Source organism: Micromonas commoda, chromosome 10 (assembly GCF_000090985.2).
Source record: "Micromonas commoda chromosome 10, complete sequence".
Classification (NCBI taxonomy): Eukaryota; Viridiplantae; Chlorophyta; class Mamiellophyceae; order Mamiellales; family Mamiellaceae; genus Micromonas; species Micromonas commoda.
In genome coordinates, this window is record NC_013047.1 from 281,136 (window position 1) to 300,128 (window position 18,993).

General features: G+C 65.8%; 5 protein-coding genes across 5 annotated transcripts; 4 read left to right on the plus strand and 1 right to left on the minus strand.

Annotated features, from left to right (window-relative positions):
- Nucleotides 1-160: 160 nt before the first annotated feature.
- MICPUN_113354 (predicted protein) lies at nt 161-1,026 on the plus strand (the record flags this gene model as incomplete). Its single annotated transcript, XM_002508373.1, has 1 exon — nt 161-1,026. Exon 1 carries the CDS (start codon nt 202-204, stop codon nt 1,024-1,026), a length of 825 nt encoding a protein of 274 aa, XP_002508419.1. The 5' UTR covers nt 161-201.
- On the minus strand, nt 987-1,928 carry MICPUN_61789 (predicted protein; the record flags this gene model as incomplete). The annotated part of the gene is made up of 1 exon (XM_002508647.1): nt 987-1,928. One exon carries the CDS (start codon nt 1,926-1,928, stop codon nt 1,179-1,181), a length of 750 nt encoding a protein of 249 aa, XP_002508693.1. The 3' UTR covers nt 987-1,178.
- Nucleotides 1,929-2,046: 118 nt separating this feature from the next.
- MICPUN_61790 (hypothetical protein) lies at nt 2,047-6,192 on the plus strand (the record flags this gene model as incomplete). Its single annotated transcript, XM_002508374.1, has 1 exon — nt 2,047-6,192. The coding sequence occupies one exon, from the start codon at nt 2,047-2,049 to the stop codon at nt 6,190-6,192; it is 4,146 nt and encodes a 1,381-aa protein (XP_002508420.1).
- A 152-nt stretch (nt 6,193-6,344) lies between these two features.
- Nucleotides 6,345-12,767, plus strand: PF6 (central pair protein; the record flags this gene model as incomplete). The annotated part of the gene is made up of 2 exons (XM_002508375.1): nt 6,345-6,380; nt 6,536-12,767. 2 exons carry the CDS (start codon nt 6,345-6,347, stop codon nt 12,638-12,640), a joined length of 6,141 nt encoding a protein of 2,046 aa, XP_002508421.1. The 3' UTR covers nt 12,641-12,767.
- A 446-nt stretch (nt 12,768-13,213) lies between these two features.
- On the plus strand, nt 13,214-18,823 carry MICPUN_102606 (predicted protein; the record flags this gene model as incomplete). Its single annotated transcript, XM_002508376.1, has 1 exon — nt 13,214-18,823. One exon carries the CDS (start codon nt 13,214-13,216, stop codon nt 18,821-18,823), a length of 5,610 nt encoding a protein of 1,869 aa, XP_002508422.1.
- Nucleotides 18,824-18,993: the final 170 nt, after the last annotated feature.

An 18,993-nucleotide genomic window follows, 5' to 3' on the forward strand; every position in this document is an offset into this window, starting at 1 on the left:
CGCGGTGTTTCGCTCGGTTCGGGCACTGGCGCGCAGTTGGAAAGTTCCCCTCGTCTGCCGCGCGTCGCCTCAGCTTGCCGCTCCGGGCCTTTCCTTTGGCCAGCGCCACGTTTCCCAGCCATCGTCAATCGTCAGGTCGTCGGAGACCCGTGCAAACTCGCGACTGCCGTCGGGCGGTGGAAGAGTCGAAACTCGCGCGGGATGCGTCGTGATCTCGCGCGCGCGGCTCTCGCCGTCGCGCGATCGTCGATGTCCGCGGACGCCGCGGCGACCCGCGCGCTCCCGGCCGGCGCGCGCGTCTCGACGGGAGGGCACCCCCGATCGGCGGAATGGCGTCGTCGACTCGGCGCGCCCGGCGCCACCGCGCGATCGTTCGCGTCGTCCGCGCACGGGAGCTCGGGGCCCGTCGGGTGGAAGTCCTTGGCGGCGATGTGCGCCACCGGCGGCGGTCTGCTCTGGTGGTACGACGCGGAGCGCCGCCGACGGCTCGAGTCGATCCGCGCGGGGCCGAGCTCCGGCAAGGCTTCCATCGGAGGCGCGTTCGGGAACATGAAGCTGGCGAACGAGAACGGACGCGCGTGGCGCACCGACGAGCTCAAGGGTAAATTCGCGCTCCTCTACTTCGGGTTCACGATGTGCCCGGACATCTGCCCCGACGAGCTCGAGAAGATGGCGGAGTGCGTCGACCTCGTCGAGAAAGCCGGCAAGTCGATCGTCCCCGTCTTTGTCTCCATCGACCCGGAAAGGGACAGCGTGCGGCGCGTGAAGGAGTACGTGAAGGAGTTCCACCCGAAGCTGCTGGGGGTGACGGGCAGCGTGGAGGCGTGCAAGGCGGCCGCGAAGCAGTACAGGGTGTACTATCACAAGACGGGCGACGAGGACGGGGACGACTACCTCGTGGACCACTCCATCATCATGTACCTCGTGGACCCGGCAGGGGAATTCGTCACCTTCTACGGCAAGAACTACGAGGCGGCGCCGATGGCGGAGGCGATATTGGAGCAGATGAAACGGGTGGGGCACTAGCTAGCTGATCCTATCATGTCATATTAGCCGGCGCTCGATCTTAACGTTAACTTTAGCCGTTCGTTTGCGGAACCCGCGGCGGAGGTTTTGGGCTCGTCGTACGTTTCAGCCCGCGGCTGGGGTTCCAGGTTTGAAGTTGGGGGGGGGACGCGTCACGCGCACGGCAAGCATCCCGGCGGGGGTTTACCCGCGGGGTTCTCGGGCGTACCCCCCCGTTCCCGTCGCACCGTCCTCAGGTCGTGCAGCACCATCGGACGGCGGCATATCGGGCACGATCCGCTCTCCGCGGGGGGCGTCAGCGAGCACACGCCGACGACGCACTCGAGGCAGAAGCAGTGCTCGCACGTGGTCACCACCACCTGCGTGACGCCCGGATCGTCCCACTCGGAGTAGCACACCGGGCACTGGGACTCGGGGTCGTTCGACTTGGTTCGCACGAGCGTCGGGAGCTGGTTGGCGTCGAACGCCTTGGCGCCCCGGACCCCGAGCGTGCCCTCGCCCTGCCTGCGAAACGTTCCGACGAGTCCGGTCGCGTTTCCGGCGTCGTTGAGCTCGAAGGAGATGTCCAAGGACTCCACGACGCCGCGTTGGGTCCCGCGTTTGACCCAGACCGTCCTCTGTTCGGGGCAGAATGCGGTAAACCGCGTCGCAAAGTTCGATATTCCATGCGACCGTTGGCACCAGACCGCAGTCGGGGTAAGACGCGCCCCGTTCCAACGGAGATTGTCCTTCTCGATCGTCAGTGTTCTGGTGCCGTTCCACTCGATCTCGACGTCGTACTTGCCGAGGATCTCATCGGGGAATACTTCCAGGCTGTCTTCAGACCATGTCGAAGGGAGAAATCCCTTGAACCCGTTCTCTGTGATGTTCTGGGTAGGCACTGCGTAAGCTGCGTCAGGCATGTTGAAATGATCTGAATTATCGCGCGAAACAAGGTTGACAACTCAGCGCTAAAAGGAATTCGCGGGTCATCCCCACCTCGCCCGTGCCGGGCACCGCAGTATCGGGTGCGCGATCGCGATGAGCGACGCGGCGAAACTCGCGGGCGAGGCCGCCTTGTCTCGCGCCTTCGGCCGCGTCACGCTCCGAACCCCGCCTCAGCCCTCTGACGCTCGTCAGGGAGAAGGCTCGGGCTCGCGCGCAGACGACGAGGGTTCCGGGGACGCATGTCGTTCGCCCCGGCTGCCGGAACTTCCCGACGAGGTCATCGAGCGGATCATTCGACACGCGCTGGGCGACGACGCGGATCGCTGGAGTATCGGCGAGCGCTTCCGCACCCCGCCAGCGCGGGGTCAGCCGAGGCCGTTCCGACAGCCCAGAGGACCGCTCCGCCTCGTGTGCAAGCGGTGGCGGGACACCGTCGACGCCATGTGCGAGCACGTCGAGGTGGACAGGGCGGTGATGGTTGGCGACGAAGCGCTCTGCGGTGTGATCAAGGCGATGCATCTGAAATCGCAACTCGATTTCATGCCCGCGGAGAGCAACATCGAGACCTTGACGCTCGTCGGGTCCCACACAGAGGGAGGCGAGTTGAAGCTCGGGACTGATGGCTTGCGGGAAGCGTTGCGGCTACTCAAGGACAGTTTGAAGTCACTCACGATTCGGGATACTGGCATGGCGTTGGGGCGCATACTTGACTTTGTGGAACAGACGATACGCGATCACGATGCAGTCCTCAAGTCTCTGACGATTGACGGGTACTCGCGCCAGTCCCGCGACGGGACGGCGCCTTTTGAGACGAGCATGTGTTTTCCTGTTGAGAACCGGGCGAGTGACATGCGGCATCTGAATGCTCTCCTGAAGATTGGACGTGGTCTCGAGGAGTTGCATCTCACGAACCTGCCTTGCCTGTTCTTATACCCTCACCAACCCACCCACGACTTACGAGGGCAGTTGTTTTTGAACCACGCCATATTCATCGGCGCACTGCAGGGATCTTCGCTCAAGTCTTTGACTCTCGATAGAGTCGGGCTTCACGATCAGGCCGCAGAACGTATCGTGACAGCGCTACCGCCTACCATCGAGGCAATTAAGTTAACCTGCCAGGCCAGTCTACGCCCAAACCCTGAAATTCCAGAGTCTCGCTGGGAGTCTGAATATCAATCGCAACACAATCGCGCTCTGCGAAATGGAGAACCCGACGATTACATTGATAATTGCTTCACCCCACGGCGAGGCTTTCAGCGAACCTGGCCTCGTTTGCTGTGCGAGCGCCTCATGAAGGGTGACTATCCGAACCTGAACGATGTCACCTTGCCCGGCGAGTATATTGGTGCAAGTACAGCGCTGCACCTCGAAGAAATGTTGAAAAGTTGTGCTGGAGCCTCGCCTCCGAGGGAGTTCAAAGTCACGTTCACGACTTTCGATGCGGAGGGTATCCCGACAATACCAGAGGCGATTCTTGGTCGTTGGCGAATACACAAGTCGAAATACGTGGATGCGAGCCTCGAGTCCAAGGAGCTTGGCAGTATCACCATTTCTTCGATGGCACCGGATATCCCCGGGGACAGCGAAAATGACAGAGAGCCTCACCCAACATCCTGGTCAGAGAAAAGACTCGCAGTCGAGTTAGCGCATCACATGGCGCAGAGGGAAGCTTTCGCTGATGGGCCACTTTATAGGAGTAATTACGACTTGCCACCTAAATTATTATTTTTTCCTGTTGAAGGGGATACCTTGGAAGCAGAAACGCTATGGAAGCCTTGTCCCAAAACGTCCGTATATAACGAAGGTACGATGGAATGTACTTATGATGATGAAGGTGAGCCTAAGTTTATTTATAAACCACCTGATGGTCAATACCTGGAGTGGAGCGCCATGAGAATGTGGACCGCGCTGGGGCACGGCGCGCCGCGACATGCGTACGCCGCGGCCATGAGATGGCTTCTGACCAGGCCCGAGGATGCCTCCTTGAGGAAACTCGCCGCTCGTGCGTACCTGAAGGATTGGGTCTTGATTGGCGCGTTTGGTTTGGTGAGGCAGATCAAGCCCGACCACTGCATGCCCTGCGGTTTGTGGGAAGCCGCTACCGCCATGTGCTCTGACCCCGACTTTGAAGACAAAAAAATCATGCAGCTGCCGCAGTTCCCAGTCATCCAGGAACTGCTCAACACAGCCTACGATTTGGCGAGAATGTTGGAAAAGAGGGCGGCGGCGAACGTTCCGAACTCAGATTTTGTACCCGACGGGGTTTACATCACGCAGGCCGGATTACGCAAGTGTTCCTCAGATCCCGAGCTCGGTCGAGCGCTCAAATGGCGCGGCTACTTTTGGCCCGGGCAGGACGAGCACGCGTTCCATCGCGCCGTGATGTGCGTTCTCCTCAAGCATTGGGTCACCATGGTGTTCGAAGACGAAGCGCTGCACCCGGGTATCATCGCCGATCAAGTGATTGCAGAGGTTGAAGATGCGCTGTTCACGCAGCTCATAGCCTACGACGTCGTCTCTGATGCCATCAATGAACACTTCAGTTTTCACGGGATGTTCTCTCGTAAGGACGAGGGCAGCAAATCGCACTACAAATTCATCGACGAGCAGGGCATGGCAATCTCAGAATGGGAATGGGTGAAGGCACATTATGGACCCGGTCGCAGATGGGCACATTCAACAGAAGGTGGCATATTATGTCACCCGATCGAATTGTTCTTTGATTACCTCCATAGTGGATGTGCGTGGGCGATGTATGACGCCATCTATCGCAGTCTCGACTACCAACGGATGAGATTCGAGGGAACAAATACTACGCTGAATTACGCTAGTTTCGATCGATGGACCGAAACTCTGCTGCACAATCTGCATGGTGCCCCGAATTGGATTTACAGCGCACTCGATCGACCTTGGCCCGAGATGGAGGCGGCACTACGGATCGCCACGAGGGTGATCGCCGGCGTGAGAAACGAAAACGATTTAAGAAAGCCCGAGATTGACAGCATCGCCCTCATTCTCACCGGTGCGGCGCAGTGTTACCCTCAACATCCATGGCGCTTGGACACGTTTTCACACGACGGATCCAGCGTTTCCTCTTCATCGGAGGCGATCAAAGAGCTCAACGACGCCGTCGAGGCGTTCTTCAGAAGAAGGAAATTCGCGCCACTGCCGCGGGGTACCGGCGCGCACGACCATCGACCGCTCATCAGGTCTTGGGCGGAGTGGTTGCACGCGATCGGGTCGCCTCCCCCGCTGACAATCGACGACGCGCGCGCGAAACACGACGAGCTCGCCGCGGGCAACTCGGAGTACGAGCGCCTCGAGGCTGAGCTCGCGTCGGTCCACGCGCGCATGGACAAGTTGGGCGGCAAGCTTCGGAACGTCCGCTCGGAGCTTCGAACCAGCGCCGCGTTCCACCGGGTCCCCGCGGCGCGTTACCTGAGCGAAGCCGCCGAGGGCTGGGTTCGGTTCAAACAGCCGCTGCTAAACTCTCCGCCGCGTCCGCGCCTTCGCCAGGCCAAGCTCGACCCGCGGCGGCCGTGGACGCTGGACAGCGCCCGGAGGGACAGCGCCGGAGGGGGCGTCGCCGGGCGCGCTCGAGCCGCGCACGCGCTTCGCCGAGTGCCGTCGCCGCTCACCGACGTCCCGGAGGAGATGGAGGAGCTCGCGGAGCTGGACGAGGCCGCCGCGGACGCGCTCCGGAGGCTCTTCGAGCACTGCGACGCCGCGGCGGCCTACGTGGACGACGATTTGGACGTGAACGGCGGGGCGGGTTGGTCCAGGGTGGATGACGGTCACGGCTACGCGGAGCGCGGGGTCCTCGGCCGGGGTCCCGACACGGCGACGTTGGCGACGTACGTGCACGAGCGGGAGGTGGCCGAGCGGTGCGACGACGGGGAGCGCGGCGGTGGCGGCGTGGGCTCGATCCCCGTCGAGAGCACGGCGCGTCGGAGCCTCGGGAACGTGCTTCGCGTGCTCGGCGCGAACGAAGCGTCGAGGCGGTTGGTTGACGGGTGGCTCGGGCTCCTGGACCGCGCACAGCTGGCGCGTGCGGCGAGGCGGCGCGGGGAAGACGTGGACTTTGACGTGGACGACGCCCTCGCCGCGAGCGTGCCGCAGCTGTACACGGGGAAGGACGTGCGCGAGGTTTCGTACAGGGACGTCGAGGGCGCGTTGGTTCGGCGCGGCGGGGAATCGGATAGATCGGACGACGCAACCGAGACACGCGTGGAAAGTTAGAATAGTTTAGCGTTGGGATTCTATTTGCGTAAATCATCGGCGACGTCGGCGTGAAAACACATACGACTTGTACGGAAAACTGAGTTTCCCGTTGCAGTGCCGCAGGCGCGCGTCGTGAGCGGAGCGCATCGCGTATCGCGTCGACGGCAGCGATGGCGGAAGAGGAGGCCGAAGATGTGCCGGCGGAGGTGAGCGTCCCGCGCCTCTCCCGCCAATCTCGCCCTCGTCGGGCGCGCCGCCCGCCCGCGGAGTCCGCCCGAACGATTGACCCGAGCCTCGAACCGAATTGGGATCTCGCGCGCGACCGCCCGACTGACCACCCCTCTCCCGCCTCCATCCGCAGCCCGAGGAGCCGTTCCCCGAGTTCAACCTCGAGTGGCGCACCCTCGCGGTGGTCCTCGACGCCGGCACCGTCGGCGGCGTCGACGCGGCCGCGGTCGAGGCCGCGCTGATCGACCCCGAGCAGGTCCCTTGGCCCACCGTGGACGGCCGGCTCAACTGCTTCGCGCGGCTCACGCTCGCGGAGATGACCGAGGCCGCCGAGGCCGCCGTCGCCCCGCCACCGGAGACCGAGGGCGACGCCGACGCCGACGAGGCGGCGCCCCCCGCGCCCCCCGCGGACGACGCCGAGGACGAACCGCCGAATCCCTGGAAGGAAGTCCAGCTCCGCATGATTGCGTCGAGAGAGGCGCACGAAGCTTCGGAGGACCCGAACAAGGGGACGTGGACCCTCGACGCGCGCTGGAAACACGAGCTGTTCAAAACCAAGAGCGAGGTGGACAGAGAGGCGTTCAGGATCGACCTGGCGCGCCGACGCAGGCGAGCGCTGAAGGAGTCGACCGAGAAGCTCGCCGCGGCTGAGGAGGAGATGAGGGAGAGGGCGCCCAAGCTCGAGGCGGCGCAGAAGGCGCACGAGGCTGCGCTGGAGGCTGGCGAGGAACCCCCGCCGCCCGAGGAACCCAACCCGCCGCCCGAGGAGGAGGGCGGCGAGCCCCCGCCCGCGCCCGAGAGCGCGCTCCAGGAGGCGCAGTGGGCGTATGATAAAGTCTCCGCCCAATTGACCGAGTGGCGCGCCAAGAACATCGCCGCCAAGAACGACGTGCAGGCGCCGTGCCGCGCGACGAGGGCGTACGTGCTGCAGTCGGACCTCGGCGGGACGGGCGCGGATAACGTCGACGCGCTGTCCGAGCTGGCGGCGGGTGGATTTCCCATTCGCGCGTGCGTCCAGGTGGCGCGAGCTAAGTGGGCGCCGCCTACGCCGGATTTCTTCGAGAAACCCGCGGATGCCGGCGACGACTGGACAGCCCCGGAGGCCCCGACCCCGGAACCCGACGACGCCCCGGGTAAGCTCACGGCAAAGTTCATCGAGGCTCGCGCCGCCGCGATCGCCGCGCGCGATTGGGACCACGGGTGCCGCAAGATCGCGTGCCTTCACGCGCAGTTTCCCAGAGACGCGGAGAGCCTCGACCCGGCGTCGATGGCCGCGTTCGCCGCGGAGTACTGCGGGTACCTCGCCGTCGCCGACATCGAGTACCAGCGCTGGCTCACCGACGACGCCTCACTGTCCCACGTCCCGGGGATCACCCCGGCGGAGATTGACGCGACGGACGTCCGCGTGTACGGTCAACTCCTGGCGGGGGTACCGCACGAGAGGGCCACGTGCGCGGTGGTCCTCGACGCCATGATCGGGCAGGTGTGCGCCTCCGCGACGGTGGAGGCGATCGGCGAGGACGACTTGCGAAAGGCGCGGGACGACGCGGCGGCGGTTGAAGCGGCGGCGGCGATCGCCGAGGCGCTCGGCGGGGTGAAGCTCGCGTCTCTCCACGACGCCGGCTCGCTGTCCGTCACGACCACCACGATCGGCGCGGCGACGGCCACCACCCACGTCGGGTTCGATTCGATGGGCGGCACGACGACGATGGGCGGCACGACGACGATGGGCTCGACGATGGGCGGCACGGCTGGCGGCGGCGCAGCCACGGCTGGCGGCGTCTTGCTGATGCAAAACGGCGACTCGGCGACGACGCTTCGCGCGACGTACGGCCCCGGCCTGTTCGCGCGCGCGCTCCGCGGCGACACCGTCGCGCCGCTCGCCAGCGTCGTGCGCCTCGACCCCGACGAGGTCGAGGCAAGGATGTCGCGTTTGCTGGCTCGCGCGTGCGCGGGCGCGGACAGGACGTGGATGCCCGCGACGCCGGAGCTGGACGACGACGGGTACGGCGCTCGCAAGACGGCGCTTCGAACCTTCCTACCCACCCCGGAGACGCCGCTTCAGGTGCTGGAGAGGCACGAGATGCTCACCGAAGCCGCGAACACGCTACCCCCGGGACTTTTCGAGGAGCACGGCGCGGAGGTTCGCGAGCGAAGGCACTGGGAGCCCCTCACCAGGGAGGCGTACGCGAATCTCTACTCCAACGCCAAGCGGGACCTTCGCGGAGAGCGAAGGCTGTATCACGCGCCGGAGGATGCGCTCGTCACCTTGCTGCACGCGCCCGCCGCGGAGGAGGACGTGGACGCGACGCTGCAGCGCGCCATCGACTTTCGCGAGTTTATGGAGCGGTACCAAAACGCGGTGGCTTCGCGCAAGGCTGACGAGGCGGAGGCCCGGAGGCTGGAGGCGAAGGCGGAGGCTGCGCGAATCGCCGCCGAGGAGGAAGCCGCGCGACTCTTGGCGGAGTCGTCCATGCTCACCGACGAGGAGGAGGAGGAGGAGGAGGAGGAGGGCGGCGAAGCCGCCGAGCCGGCGCCGGCACCCGAGCCCGAGCCCGAGGAGCTCGAGGAGGAGGACGAGGGCATCGGCTACGACGACGGCGAGGACCCGCCACCCGAGCCCCTCGCCCACCCCGCGTCGCCCCTCGTCACGCTGCACCCGGTCGGGTACAAGGGCATAGAGACGGACATCGAGCGACTCGTCGGACGCAGAACGTGCGGGTACCCGCGGTTCGGTTCGCTCGTTTCTACAGACGTCGACGGGACGACGTCGGTCGTGGCCGGCGGGGTTACGCTGGGGTTCCGGCGCGATGGGCTCGTCGCGACGCTGGCGGGGGAGATCGGCACGTCCATCTCAATCACGCGCGGGCCCGAGCCGCCCGCGCCGGAGCCCGAGGCGGCGGATGGGGCGGATGGCGATGGGGCGGCGGATGGGGCGGAGGAGGAGACCTGCGAGCCCCTCCTCGACGAAAACGGCGTCCCCGTCGTCGACGCGGAGGGTAACCCCGTGTACGCGGAACCGACCCCGCCGCCGCCGCCCCCGCCTCCGCCCATCTCGCTCCAGTACCTCACCCCGTCTGGGCTGTGCGTTCAGGTGTCGACGGAGCGGACGGTGACGCAGAAGAAGCCCGAGGTGGACGCTTCGCCCGCCGGCGCGGGCGGGAAGGCGGCGACCGCGAGGGCGGGCGACGCCGTCAAGTTTGACGCGCACGAGACGTCCCGCGCGGTTCTCGCCGACGGAAGCGTGGTGCGGTACATGTCCGACGACTCAACCGTCGTCATGCTCCCGGACGGGGGACTCTGCGAGCGGCCGGGCGCGGTGGACGAGGTCACGGGCCGCGGCGAGTGGATCGGCACCAACCTCGCGGGCACCCGCTGGCGCCAACCGGACTCGTACATGGGCCAGCCCCGCGTCGGTCACGAGCTTCCGGAGATTGAACCCCTCAAGGACGAGGAGGGCAACGTCGTGACGGACGAGGAGACGGGCGAACCCAAGTTTCCTCCCAAGGAGGGGGAAGAAGGGTACGTGCCGCCGACGGCGCTGAGGGACGAGGAAACCGGCGAACCCCTCCTCGACGACGACGGCAACTTCAAGCTTCCGCCGGACATCCTCATCGTCCCGGACCCGACGTGGGTCGACCCGGTCGCCGCCGCGCACGTCACCGACCCCGACACCGGCGCCGTCGTCACCTCCAGGGGTGATCTCACCATGGTGGTCAACCACCCGCCGCCGAGTCTGCGCAGGCTCGTGGTGCACTCCGACGGCACCCGCGTCGTCCGCGACCCCGACGGGGGATGCGCGTGGAGGGTCGAACGCGAGGGCTTCGCCGCGGTGCACGCCCCCTCCGACGATAACGAACCGATCACGGTGGACCTGGGCGCCGCCCTCGCCGCCGTAGATCGCGACGGCGGGGTGGCCATCACGCTCCAGGACGGAAGCGCCGTCGCCGCGGATGCGAACGCGACGACGGGACACGTCGCGTACGCCCCGGCGGCGTCGAGCACGGATCCGGCGCGTGCCGCGCTCGACGCCCTGCGCGGGACGCGAGGGGCCCCGGAACCCGGTGTTTTCGTCTTTGACCTGGTCAGGAAGCGGATTCTGGTGCACGGGGACGAGACGACGGCGGGTTTCTCGGTCAAGGCGGACGGGACGTTCGCGCCGACCGAGGCGTTCGACGCGGACTCGGACGCGGAGGGTGCCGACGGTGCCGACGGTGCCGAGGGTGCCGACGGTGGCGACGGTGCCGACGGTGCCGACGGGGGCGACGCGAAGGGTGGCGAGGACGAGACGGGCTCTTCGCCGGGCTCTTCGCCCGCGCCCCCGCGACCAATTGGTTTCGTCTCCGCGCCGGAGGTTAAACCCCGGTGCTTCGTCGTCTACCCCGACCAGGAGTGCTACTTCGAGGTCCACTCCGAGCCCGCGTTCGCGCAGTACGCGGACGCGATGGCGCGAGACGGCTCGTGCACGGTAACCTCCGGACCCGTCGCCGGAAGCGAACCCGGCGTCGTCAACCACACGTACCTCGCGCCGCTCAAACCCCCGCCGCGGCCGAGCGTGTTGATCGACGCCGACCGAGTGCCGGTGGCGCCGCCCAAGCCGTCCAGGCCCTCGTCCGCGGGCCTCACGCTCCCGTCGCTGCGGCTGCCGTCCAAGCCGACGTTTCCGGCGCCGCCGCGAGCGATGATCGTCCCGAGGATCGCCGCGTTCGAGGCGCCCAAACCGAGGGTGGACCCGCCCCCGTCCGCCTTTGTCTTTCGCCAGGTTGTGGAGTACCCGAGGATGACGGCACAGCTCGCGGGGTGGCTCGACGCGAGTTTGGCCAGGTTTAAAGCGCACCAAGCCGAGAACGCCGCCGTCACGCCCGACGCGTACGTTTTAGACGACGCGAGGGGTTCGTCCTTTGTCGACGCCGAGCGCACCCTCGCCGACCGCATCCTCGCCGCGAGGGTCGCCAAGGAGAAGGCGTACGCGGACCGGGTCACCGCCGAGGACGAGGCGCGTTTAGAGCGGGAACGACTCGAGCACGAAGCCGCCATGGAAGCCGCGGCGGAGGCTGCGAGGAACCTCAAGATTGCGCCCCGCGCCAAGACGCCGCCGCCGCGGCCCAAACCCTTGTACCCGCCCTGCGGCTACTTCGAATCCGCGGAGGGACTGACGAGCTTGGAGACGATGAAGGATGCTTTCGAGAACGCTTTCGAGAACCCGTCGTTGAGACGGCTCCCGTCGCCCAGGCTGCCGCGAGCGGTGAAGGTGGCTGACCCGGAGCCGGCGGATCCGCGCTCTTGGGACGGTGCGTTCGGAGACCACGAGGCGTATATTGACGAGGTGTACGACGGCGGCGAAGCGTACGCGCACACGCAGAACACTTACGACGACCGTTACGACCGTTACGGCCGGCACGTAGCGGATTCGCGCCATCCTCCATACGCGTTCGGCGCATCCACCGGCGCGAAACCCGATCGCGTTCGCGCCGAGACGGAGTATCTCGCCCGCCCCGAGGGGTACCTCTACCGCCGCCGCGAGACGCAACGAGCGCACGAGGCGCACGCGCACGCGCTGGCGACGGACTCGCGTACCTCGGCTCGCGCCGGAAAGGCGCGCGTGGACTACACCGGCCGGCGACGCGCGCGACCCGCCGCGCCGGCTTCCCTCTATCGACGCGACACAGCTGTGTCGGCTCGAAACCGTCGGTACGACGACGTGGACGGTAACTCGCGACCGCCGGTTCGCACCACGTCCACCGTGCTGGCGTCGCACCGCGGGGGAGGAAGGGACAGACGCGACGGGACGGTTCAAACCTTCGAGCTCTCCCCCGCGCACGTGCACTTTGGGAGGGTGAGCGTTTCGAGCGGAGCCGTCGAGCGGCGCGCGACGCTGACCAACGTGGGGGTGGACGCGCAGAGGTTCTCGATTCGTCAACCCGAGGCGCACGGGCCGTTCAGGGTGGAGTTCAGGCCCGGGATGGTGTCCCCCGGACTGGCGGCGAGGCTACGGGTGGTGTGCGACGCGCGCGGGGTGCCGCCGGGTGATTACGTCGGCGAGGCGGTGGTGACGACGGAGCGGCAGGTTTTCGCGCTGAGCCTCTCGGCGAGGGTGGCGGCACCGGGGGGGGGTTCGAGCGTCGACGTCTCGGGGCGGAGCGTCGTGGACGTTCACGGCGGCTCGGGGGTTCACCCGGGTGGCGAGATGCGACTGGACGAGACGGTCTCGTTGCGCGACATGCGGGGAGGGAGGTGATGGGCGTGGACGCGACGATGGGGCCCGCGACCGAGTGGCGACCGAGTGGCGACCGTTACGTTTGTCATTTCCGAAGATGCATTTTATGCGCTTCTGATTTTAACACCCTGGGTAAAAACTCGTTGTTATCCACCGCATCGCAAAGACTATTCAGTCACCAAAAAATAATTTCCGTCGTCTGCAGCGAGCGTTTTCGAAGATGTAACATGAAATGTTAGCGAGTACAACTTGTACACGCTAAATGGATGTTTGACCAAAGCCACACCTCGGTTTTGGTTCATATGACCAAACGGGCCCTTAAAAAAATCTCGGAAATCGATGAGGATCCACGTTGTTTTGCAGGTCGATGCCGGAACGGGGATCGACGTCGCCGGCCATATCGTCGAGCGGAGAGCTCACGAGCTACGTTTGTCGAACGCCAATCCATCGCGTTCGATCGGGCGTATCTCGGTTGACGTTGTGAACACCCGAGCGCGTTTTGCGTGAGCGCGCGACACCCCTCCCGTCAAAGGAAGGGAATCGAACAATCCTAAAGTTCGGCCCTGGTTTGGTTGTGATCAACACCCCGCAACCATGATGGGCTCCGCCGAGACGCGTCCGCTGCTGGACGAGTTCTCCCCGCTGGTCGAGCGCAAGCGCGCGAACAGCGCGTGGGGTACTCGCGCCAAGTATGCGCTCGCCACTCTGGCGCTCGTCGGCGTCGCCGCCTTCGCCGGCGTCGCCATGTTCCCCGGTGCGGCCAACAACATCGGCCTCTCCACCCTCGGGGACAAGTCCGACTTCGTCGCCGCGGAGGCTCCGTCCATGCACCACAGGTCCTCCGTGAAGCCCCACTCGAAACTCTACGTCCCTCGCGGTTCCGCGAGGCTCGGCGAGGAGGGTGAGGCCGCTCCCGCCGCTCCCACCAAGGCGATTCCCCACACGGCGGAGGATCCCATCGAGAGCTCGGGGCTCGACGCCAAGATCGCCCAGCTCGAGGCGGACAAGGCTGCTCTCGAGCAGTCCAACGCCGACCTCGCCGCGCAGATTGCCACCCTCACCGCCGATACCTCCGCCCAGGACCAACTCAAGAAGTGCCAGGAGGATACGCACTCCGTCATCGCCGAGAAGAAGACGGTCGAGGATGAGCTCCAGAGGCTCGAGCAGGAGATCTCCGACGAGCGCGAGGCTCACATGAAGGTGGGCGGCTTCAACTGCGGCCGCATCATCCCCGGTGAGAACCGCGACGAGAAGCTCGCCGAGTGCGACGCGGAGATGCGCCTCCAGCTCTACGAGCGCAAGAAGGCCAACCAGCGCAAGTACCAGATGCGCCTCCAGAACGACGCCCTCCACGCCGAGATCGAAGGTCTCGAGAATAAGCTCCTCGAACTCGACGGCGAGGTTCGCCAGTGCATCGCCGACTCCGCGGCCGCCGCCCAGACCGCCGCCGAGCAGCTCGCCGACGCTAACGCGAAAACCGAGGAGGTGCAGACCGCGATGGGCAAGGTTGAGTACGAGCTCGAGCTCTGCATGAACGGCAAGAAGGCTTGCGACACCAAGGTTCACGACATGGAAGGCGAGCTCAAGGACATGGAGGCTCGCGAGGACAAGTGCGAGGCGGACTTCGCGCAGGCTCGCAAGATGTACCAGGACTCCCACGCGACCAAGGACGAGGCCACCAAGCAGCTCGAGAGCGACATCTCCCGCCTGGAGCTCGACATCACCAACGTCAAGGACAAGCGCGACTCCCTCGAGAAGGAGCTCAACGAGAAGTTCGTCGAGATCAAGACCCTCGAGAAGACCGTGGCCGATAACCAGGCTGCCGCCGAGGAGGCCAACAACGCCAAGTCCGCGTGCGAAGCTGAGAACGGCATGATCTCCGCCTCCATCGAGCACCTCAAGAACGACGCGAAGCGCATGGAGCAGACCCTCAACATGACCCGCGACTCCAAGCTCGCCATGGTCGACGAGGTGATGCGCCTCAACCAGAAGATGGAAGGCCTCGAGGGCGAGATCCTCGAAGCCGACAACAAGCTCAAGACCGCCATCAACGCGTCCGCCGCGGAGAAGGCGGAGCTCGTCGGCAAGGCCATGGAGAAGGATGAGCAGATTGCCGCCATCAAGACTGAGGTTGCCTCCCTCAAGGCGCAGGTCAACGTCTCCGCCGCCGCCGAGCTCGCCCTCCAGGCCAGGCTCGCCGACGCGCAGGACAAGGCTGCCGCCGCGCAGCTCGATCTCGAGGCCCAGATTTCCACCTGCCAGACTGACTTTGCCGCCGCTCGCGACGCCTTCCAGGCCAAGCACATGTCCAACGATGAGGCCTCCAAGCAGCTCAAGGAGCAGATCACCCAGCTCGAGACTACGCTCGCCACGACCACCGAGTCCTGCAAGCAGGGCAAGGAGACGTGCAAGGCGGAGATCGACCAGCTCCACGCGGACATCAACGCCAAGTCTCAGGAGATCCAGAACGCGCTCGCGACCGTGGATGCCAAGTCCGCCGAGATTGACGTCTGCTACGCCGCCACCGACAAGCTTCACACCGAGAACGCCGCGCTCATCGGCTCCGTCGACACGTGCACCTCCGATCTCGCCACCTCCAAGGAGGAGAAGGATCTCTGCGAGGGCTCCAAGAACGGCCTCCTCGACATGAACAAGAAGTGCGAGGCTTCCGTCGAGAAGTGCGAGGCTGACGGCGCCGCGGAGCGCGAGGTGCTCCTCAAGAAGCACGCCGACAAGGATGAGGTGACCCAGCAGCTCAACACGGACCTCACCAGGGTCCAGGGCGAGGTTGCCAAGTGCCAGGACGCCAAGGCCACCCTCACCACGCAGGTTGACACCTGCGACGCCGACATCAACGCCGCCAAGGACGAGACCAAGGCTGCCAAGGCAGATTTCACCGAGCTCAAGATGCAGCCCTGGTGCCAGCCCCCCAACCCGCCGGCGCCCGACGCTCCCGCGCCCCCGCCGCCCCAGAACCCCCCCGGCGCCAAGAAGTTCGCCGAGAAGCTTCCCATCTCCGAGAAGAAGCTCATCGCCGAGGGCGTCGCGTCCGCGAAGGCTGTCAAGATCATCGACGCCATCATGCTCGGATCTGACATCACCTCCGACAAGGTGCGACCCTTCGTCAACCTCGACAAGAAGTACTCCGACGCCTCCGTGTCCTACATCTTCGCGCACTGCTACGCGGATGAGATCAACATGATCGCCGCGGAGGTTACCGTCGAAGGCGGCAAGGCCTACCTCACCGCGCAGGGCGAGGGCATCCGCTCCTCCGCCAACTGCAGGGACGAGGACCTCGACGCCCGCGAAGTCACCGCGGCTTGGGCGAACCAGCTCAGCGAGGACGAGGCGTGGACCGAGTACGGTTACATGCCCGGCGCCTCCCTCGGCGGCGTCAAGCTCGTCAACGCCGATCGCAGGATCGCCGACGAGGTCAAGGCCTTGATGCCCGTGGACGCTCCCGCCGAGTTCGACGCTTCCGCCGAGCTCGACGAGGAGGAGAAGACCAACACGTTCCGTCAGCTCCTCGGCGGCTGCTCGCGCGTAAACTGCGGCTACCACTGGCAGGGTTGGAGCAGCTGCTCACCCAGCAACGGCGTGTGCGGCTGGGGATCCCAGTCGAGGTGCCCCTCGGTCTACCGTAGAAATTCCTGCGGCGGCAGCGGTTGCCCGGGCTGCCAGTCGCAGTCCTGCTTCTCCAGGACTTGCCCGCCTCCCCCCTCCCCGTCCCCCCCTCCTCCCTCCCCCTCTCCCCCTCCCCCGTCCCCTCCTCCCCCCTCGCCGCCGCCTCCCAAGGCGAAGCTCGGCCTGGGCACCATCGAGTACGTCATCGTCAACAACGTCGGCGGCCTCGAGATGGGCGGCAAGGGCAAGCCCATGTACACCCCCTCCGACGCCTTCCTCTCCATCCCCGAGGTTGCGACGATGAAGGTGGGCGACGCCGTCATGATGGCCAAGGCGTACAAGAACGGCCAGCCCACCGAGGAGGAGGCTCCCGTCATCTTCGCCGCGTGCGACGGTGACTCGCTCAAGCTCGTCAGCGCCACCGTCACCGCCGCCCACGGCAGCTCCTTCATCGCGCTCGGCGAGGCCAAGTCCTCACCCAAGAGCGGCTGCGACAACGCCGCCCTCACCGCGGGCGCCGTCATGGACGCTTTCAAGGCTGGCGACGCCGCCGGCTCTGTCTCCATCGGCCACGTGTACTTCACCCAGGCGGACGACGGCGACGAGGTTCCCACGGCGAACACCGCCGTCGTCCTCGGCGAGGCCTCCGCCCCCGTCGCGATTGAGCTCAAGTCCGCCTGCTTCATCGGCTCCTCCATCGGCGTCGACGAATCCGGCTGCAGGATCGCCAAGGCTTTCCCCACCGACAAGGTTGGCGAGTTCATCTTCGCCACCTGCAAGGACGAGCACATGACCATGGTGGTCGCCCAGGTTGGCATGGGAGATGTCCCCGCCGAGGAGCCCGAGGAGGAGACCGCCGTCGCCGAGGAGCCCGAGGAGGAGACCGCCGTCGCCGAGGAGCCCGAGGAGGAGACCGCCGTCGCCGAGGAGGAGGAGGCTCAGGAACCCCTGACTCCGTCTCAGTCCGCTCCCGCTCCCTCCACCAAGAAGAGCAAGAAGAAGAAGAGGAGGAAGAGAAGAAAGAGAAGAAAGAAGAAGAAGAGCAAGAAGAAGAAGGGATGGTGGCCCTTCGGTGCCGAGGCCGAGGCCCAGGGCCAGGCTGGACGCTCCCTCCTCTTCGCGCCCGGTATCCTCCCCGACATCTCCTCGGCTCTCGAAAACGCCAACCTCCCCGTCTGGGTCACCGACAAGGCGCAGGCCGCCACCATCACCGTCACCAAAGCCATGACCGCCACGTGCACCGACGGCGCCATGACCGCGGCGTCCGTGAAGGCCGCCGCCTCCCAAGCATCTGGCAAGCCGTACGGCCCGGCGCTCAGCATCGGCCGCGTCGCGTGGACCGACCACGACACCACGCAGACTGACGTCATCGACGCGGTGAAGACAACCTTGACGGCGCCTCCCCCAAAGCCGTGCACCGGTCGCACCGTCACCGTCAAGCGCATGGACCCCGCCGGCCTTGACGGCCATGGCTGGGGCATGAACCTTGAGTTCATGTGCGGCGACTCCAAGGTGAGCATCGGCAGCAGCCGCGGCTCCCAGACTCAGTCCACCGTCGTCAACAGCGAGATGACCCAGGGCGACTGCGCTGCCCGCATCGACAAGTCCAACTGGCTCGGCGGCTACGGCTACGGCGACTTCTTCGACGTCACCGTCGGCGAGTGCCCTCCTCCTCCCCCCCCGCCCGCCCCCGCCCCTGTCGGCGAGGAGTGCACCGGCCGCACCGTCACCGTCAAGCGCATGGACGCCGGCGGCCTCGACGGCCACGGCTGGGGCATGAACCTTGAGTTCATGTGCGGCGACTCCAAGGTGAGCATCGGCAACAGCCGCGGCTCCCAGACTCAGTCCACCGTCGTCAACACCCCCATGTTCGCGAGCGACTGCGCTGCCCGCATCGACAAGTCCAACTGGCTCGGCGGCTACGGCTACGGCGACTTCTTCGACGTCACCGTCGGCGAGTGCCCCAAGAAGTGCAAGCGCACCATCAGCGCGACGCGCAGGGACGCCAACCACGGCTGGGGTATGAACCTCAAGTTCAAGTGCGGCGACGCCGAGGTGGTCATCGGCAACTCCGACCAGGCTGAGAAGACCGTCTTCTACGACAACGTCGCGACTGGCACTTGCCCCTCCCGCGTCGACAAGTCCAACTGGCTCGGCGGCGACACCTACGGCGACTACTTCGACGTCGTCATGGGAGAGTGCATCGACTCCGAGGCTCAGGCCCAGTGCCGCCGCGAGGTCACCGCCACCCGCGGCGACGCCGCCCACGGCTGGGGCATGCCCCTCGAGTTTGAGTGCGGCGGCAAGGTTGTCCACATCGGCAGCTCCGGCGGCCAGACCAAGTCCGCCACCACAACGTTCAAGCTCGACGGTGACGACTGCCCCTCCAGGGTGGACAAGTCCAACTGGCGCGGCGGCCACACCTACGGCGACTGGTTCTCCGTCAACGTCGGTCCCTGCGTAGGAGCCGCCCTCGGCGACGCCGTGGAGTACGACCACGAGGACAAGCCCAAGCTCGGGTCCAAGACCAAACTCGGCAAGAAGACCGAGGCCTCCGCCAACACCTGGAAGGTCTGGTAATCGCGCCACCCACGCCGTGAGAATATCACGTGAAGGACGAACGAGAGGCGGTTTTTTTCGCGACCTCTCCCTTATACTTTTCCAATCGAGCGCGCGCGCTGGGGGTCGAGACGCGTTCGCCGCAACGAGCGACGACGAAACCCAGCGATGACCTGTTTGCCTACTTCTCA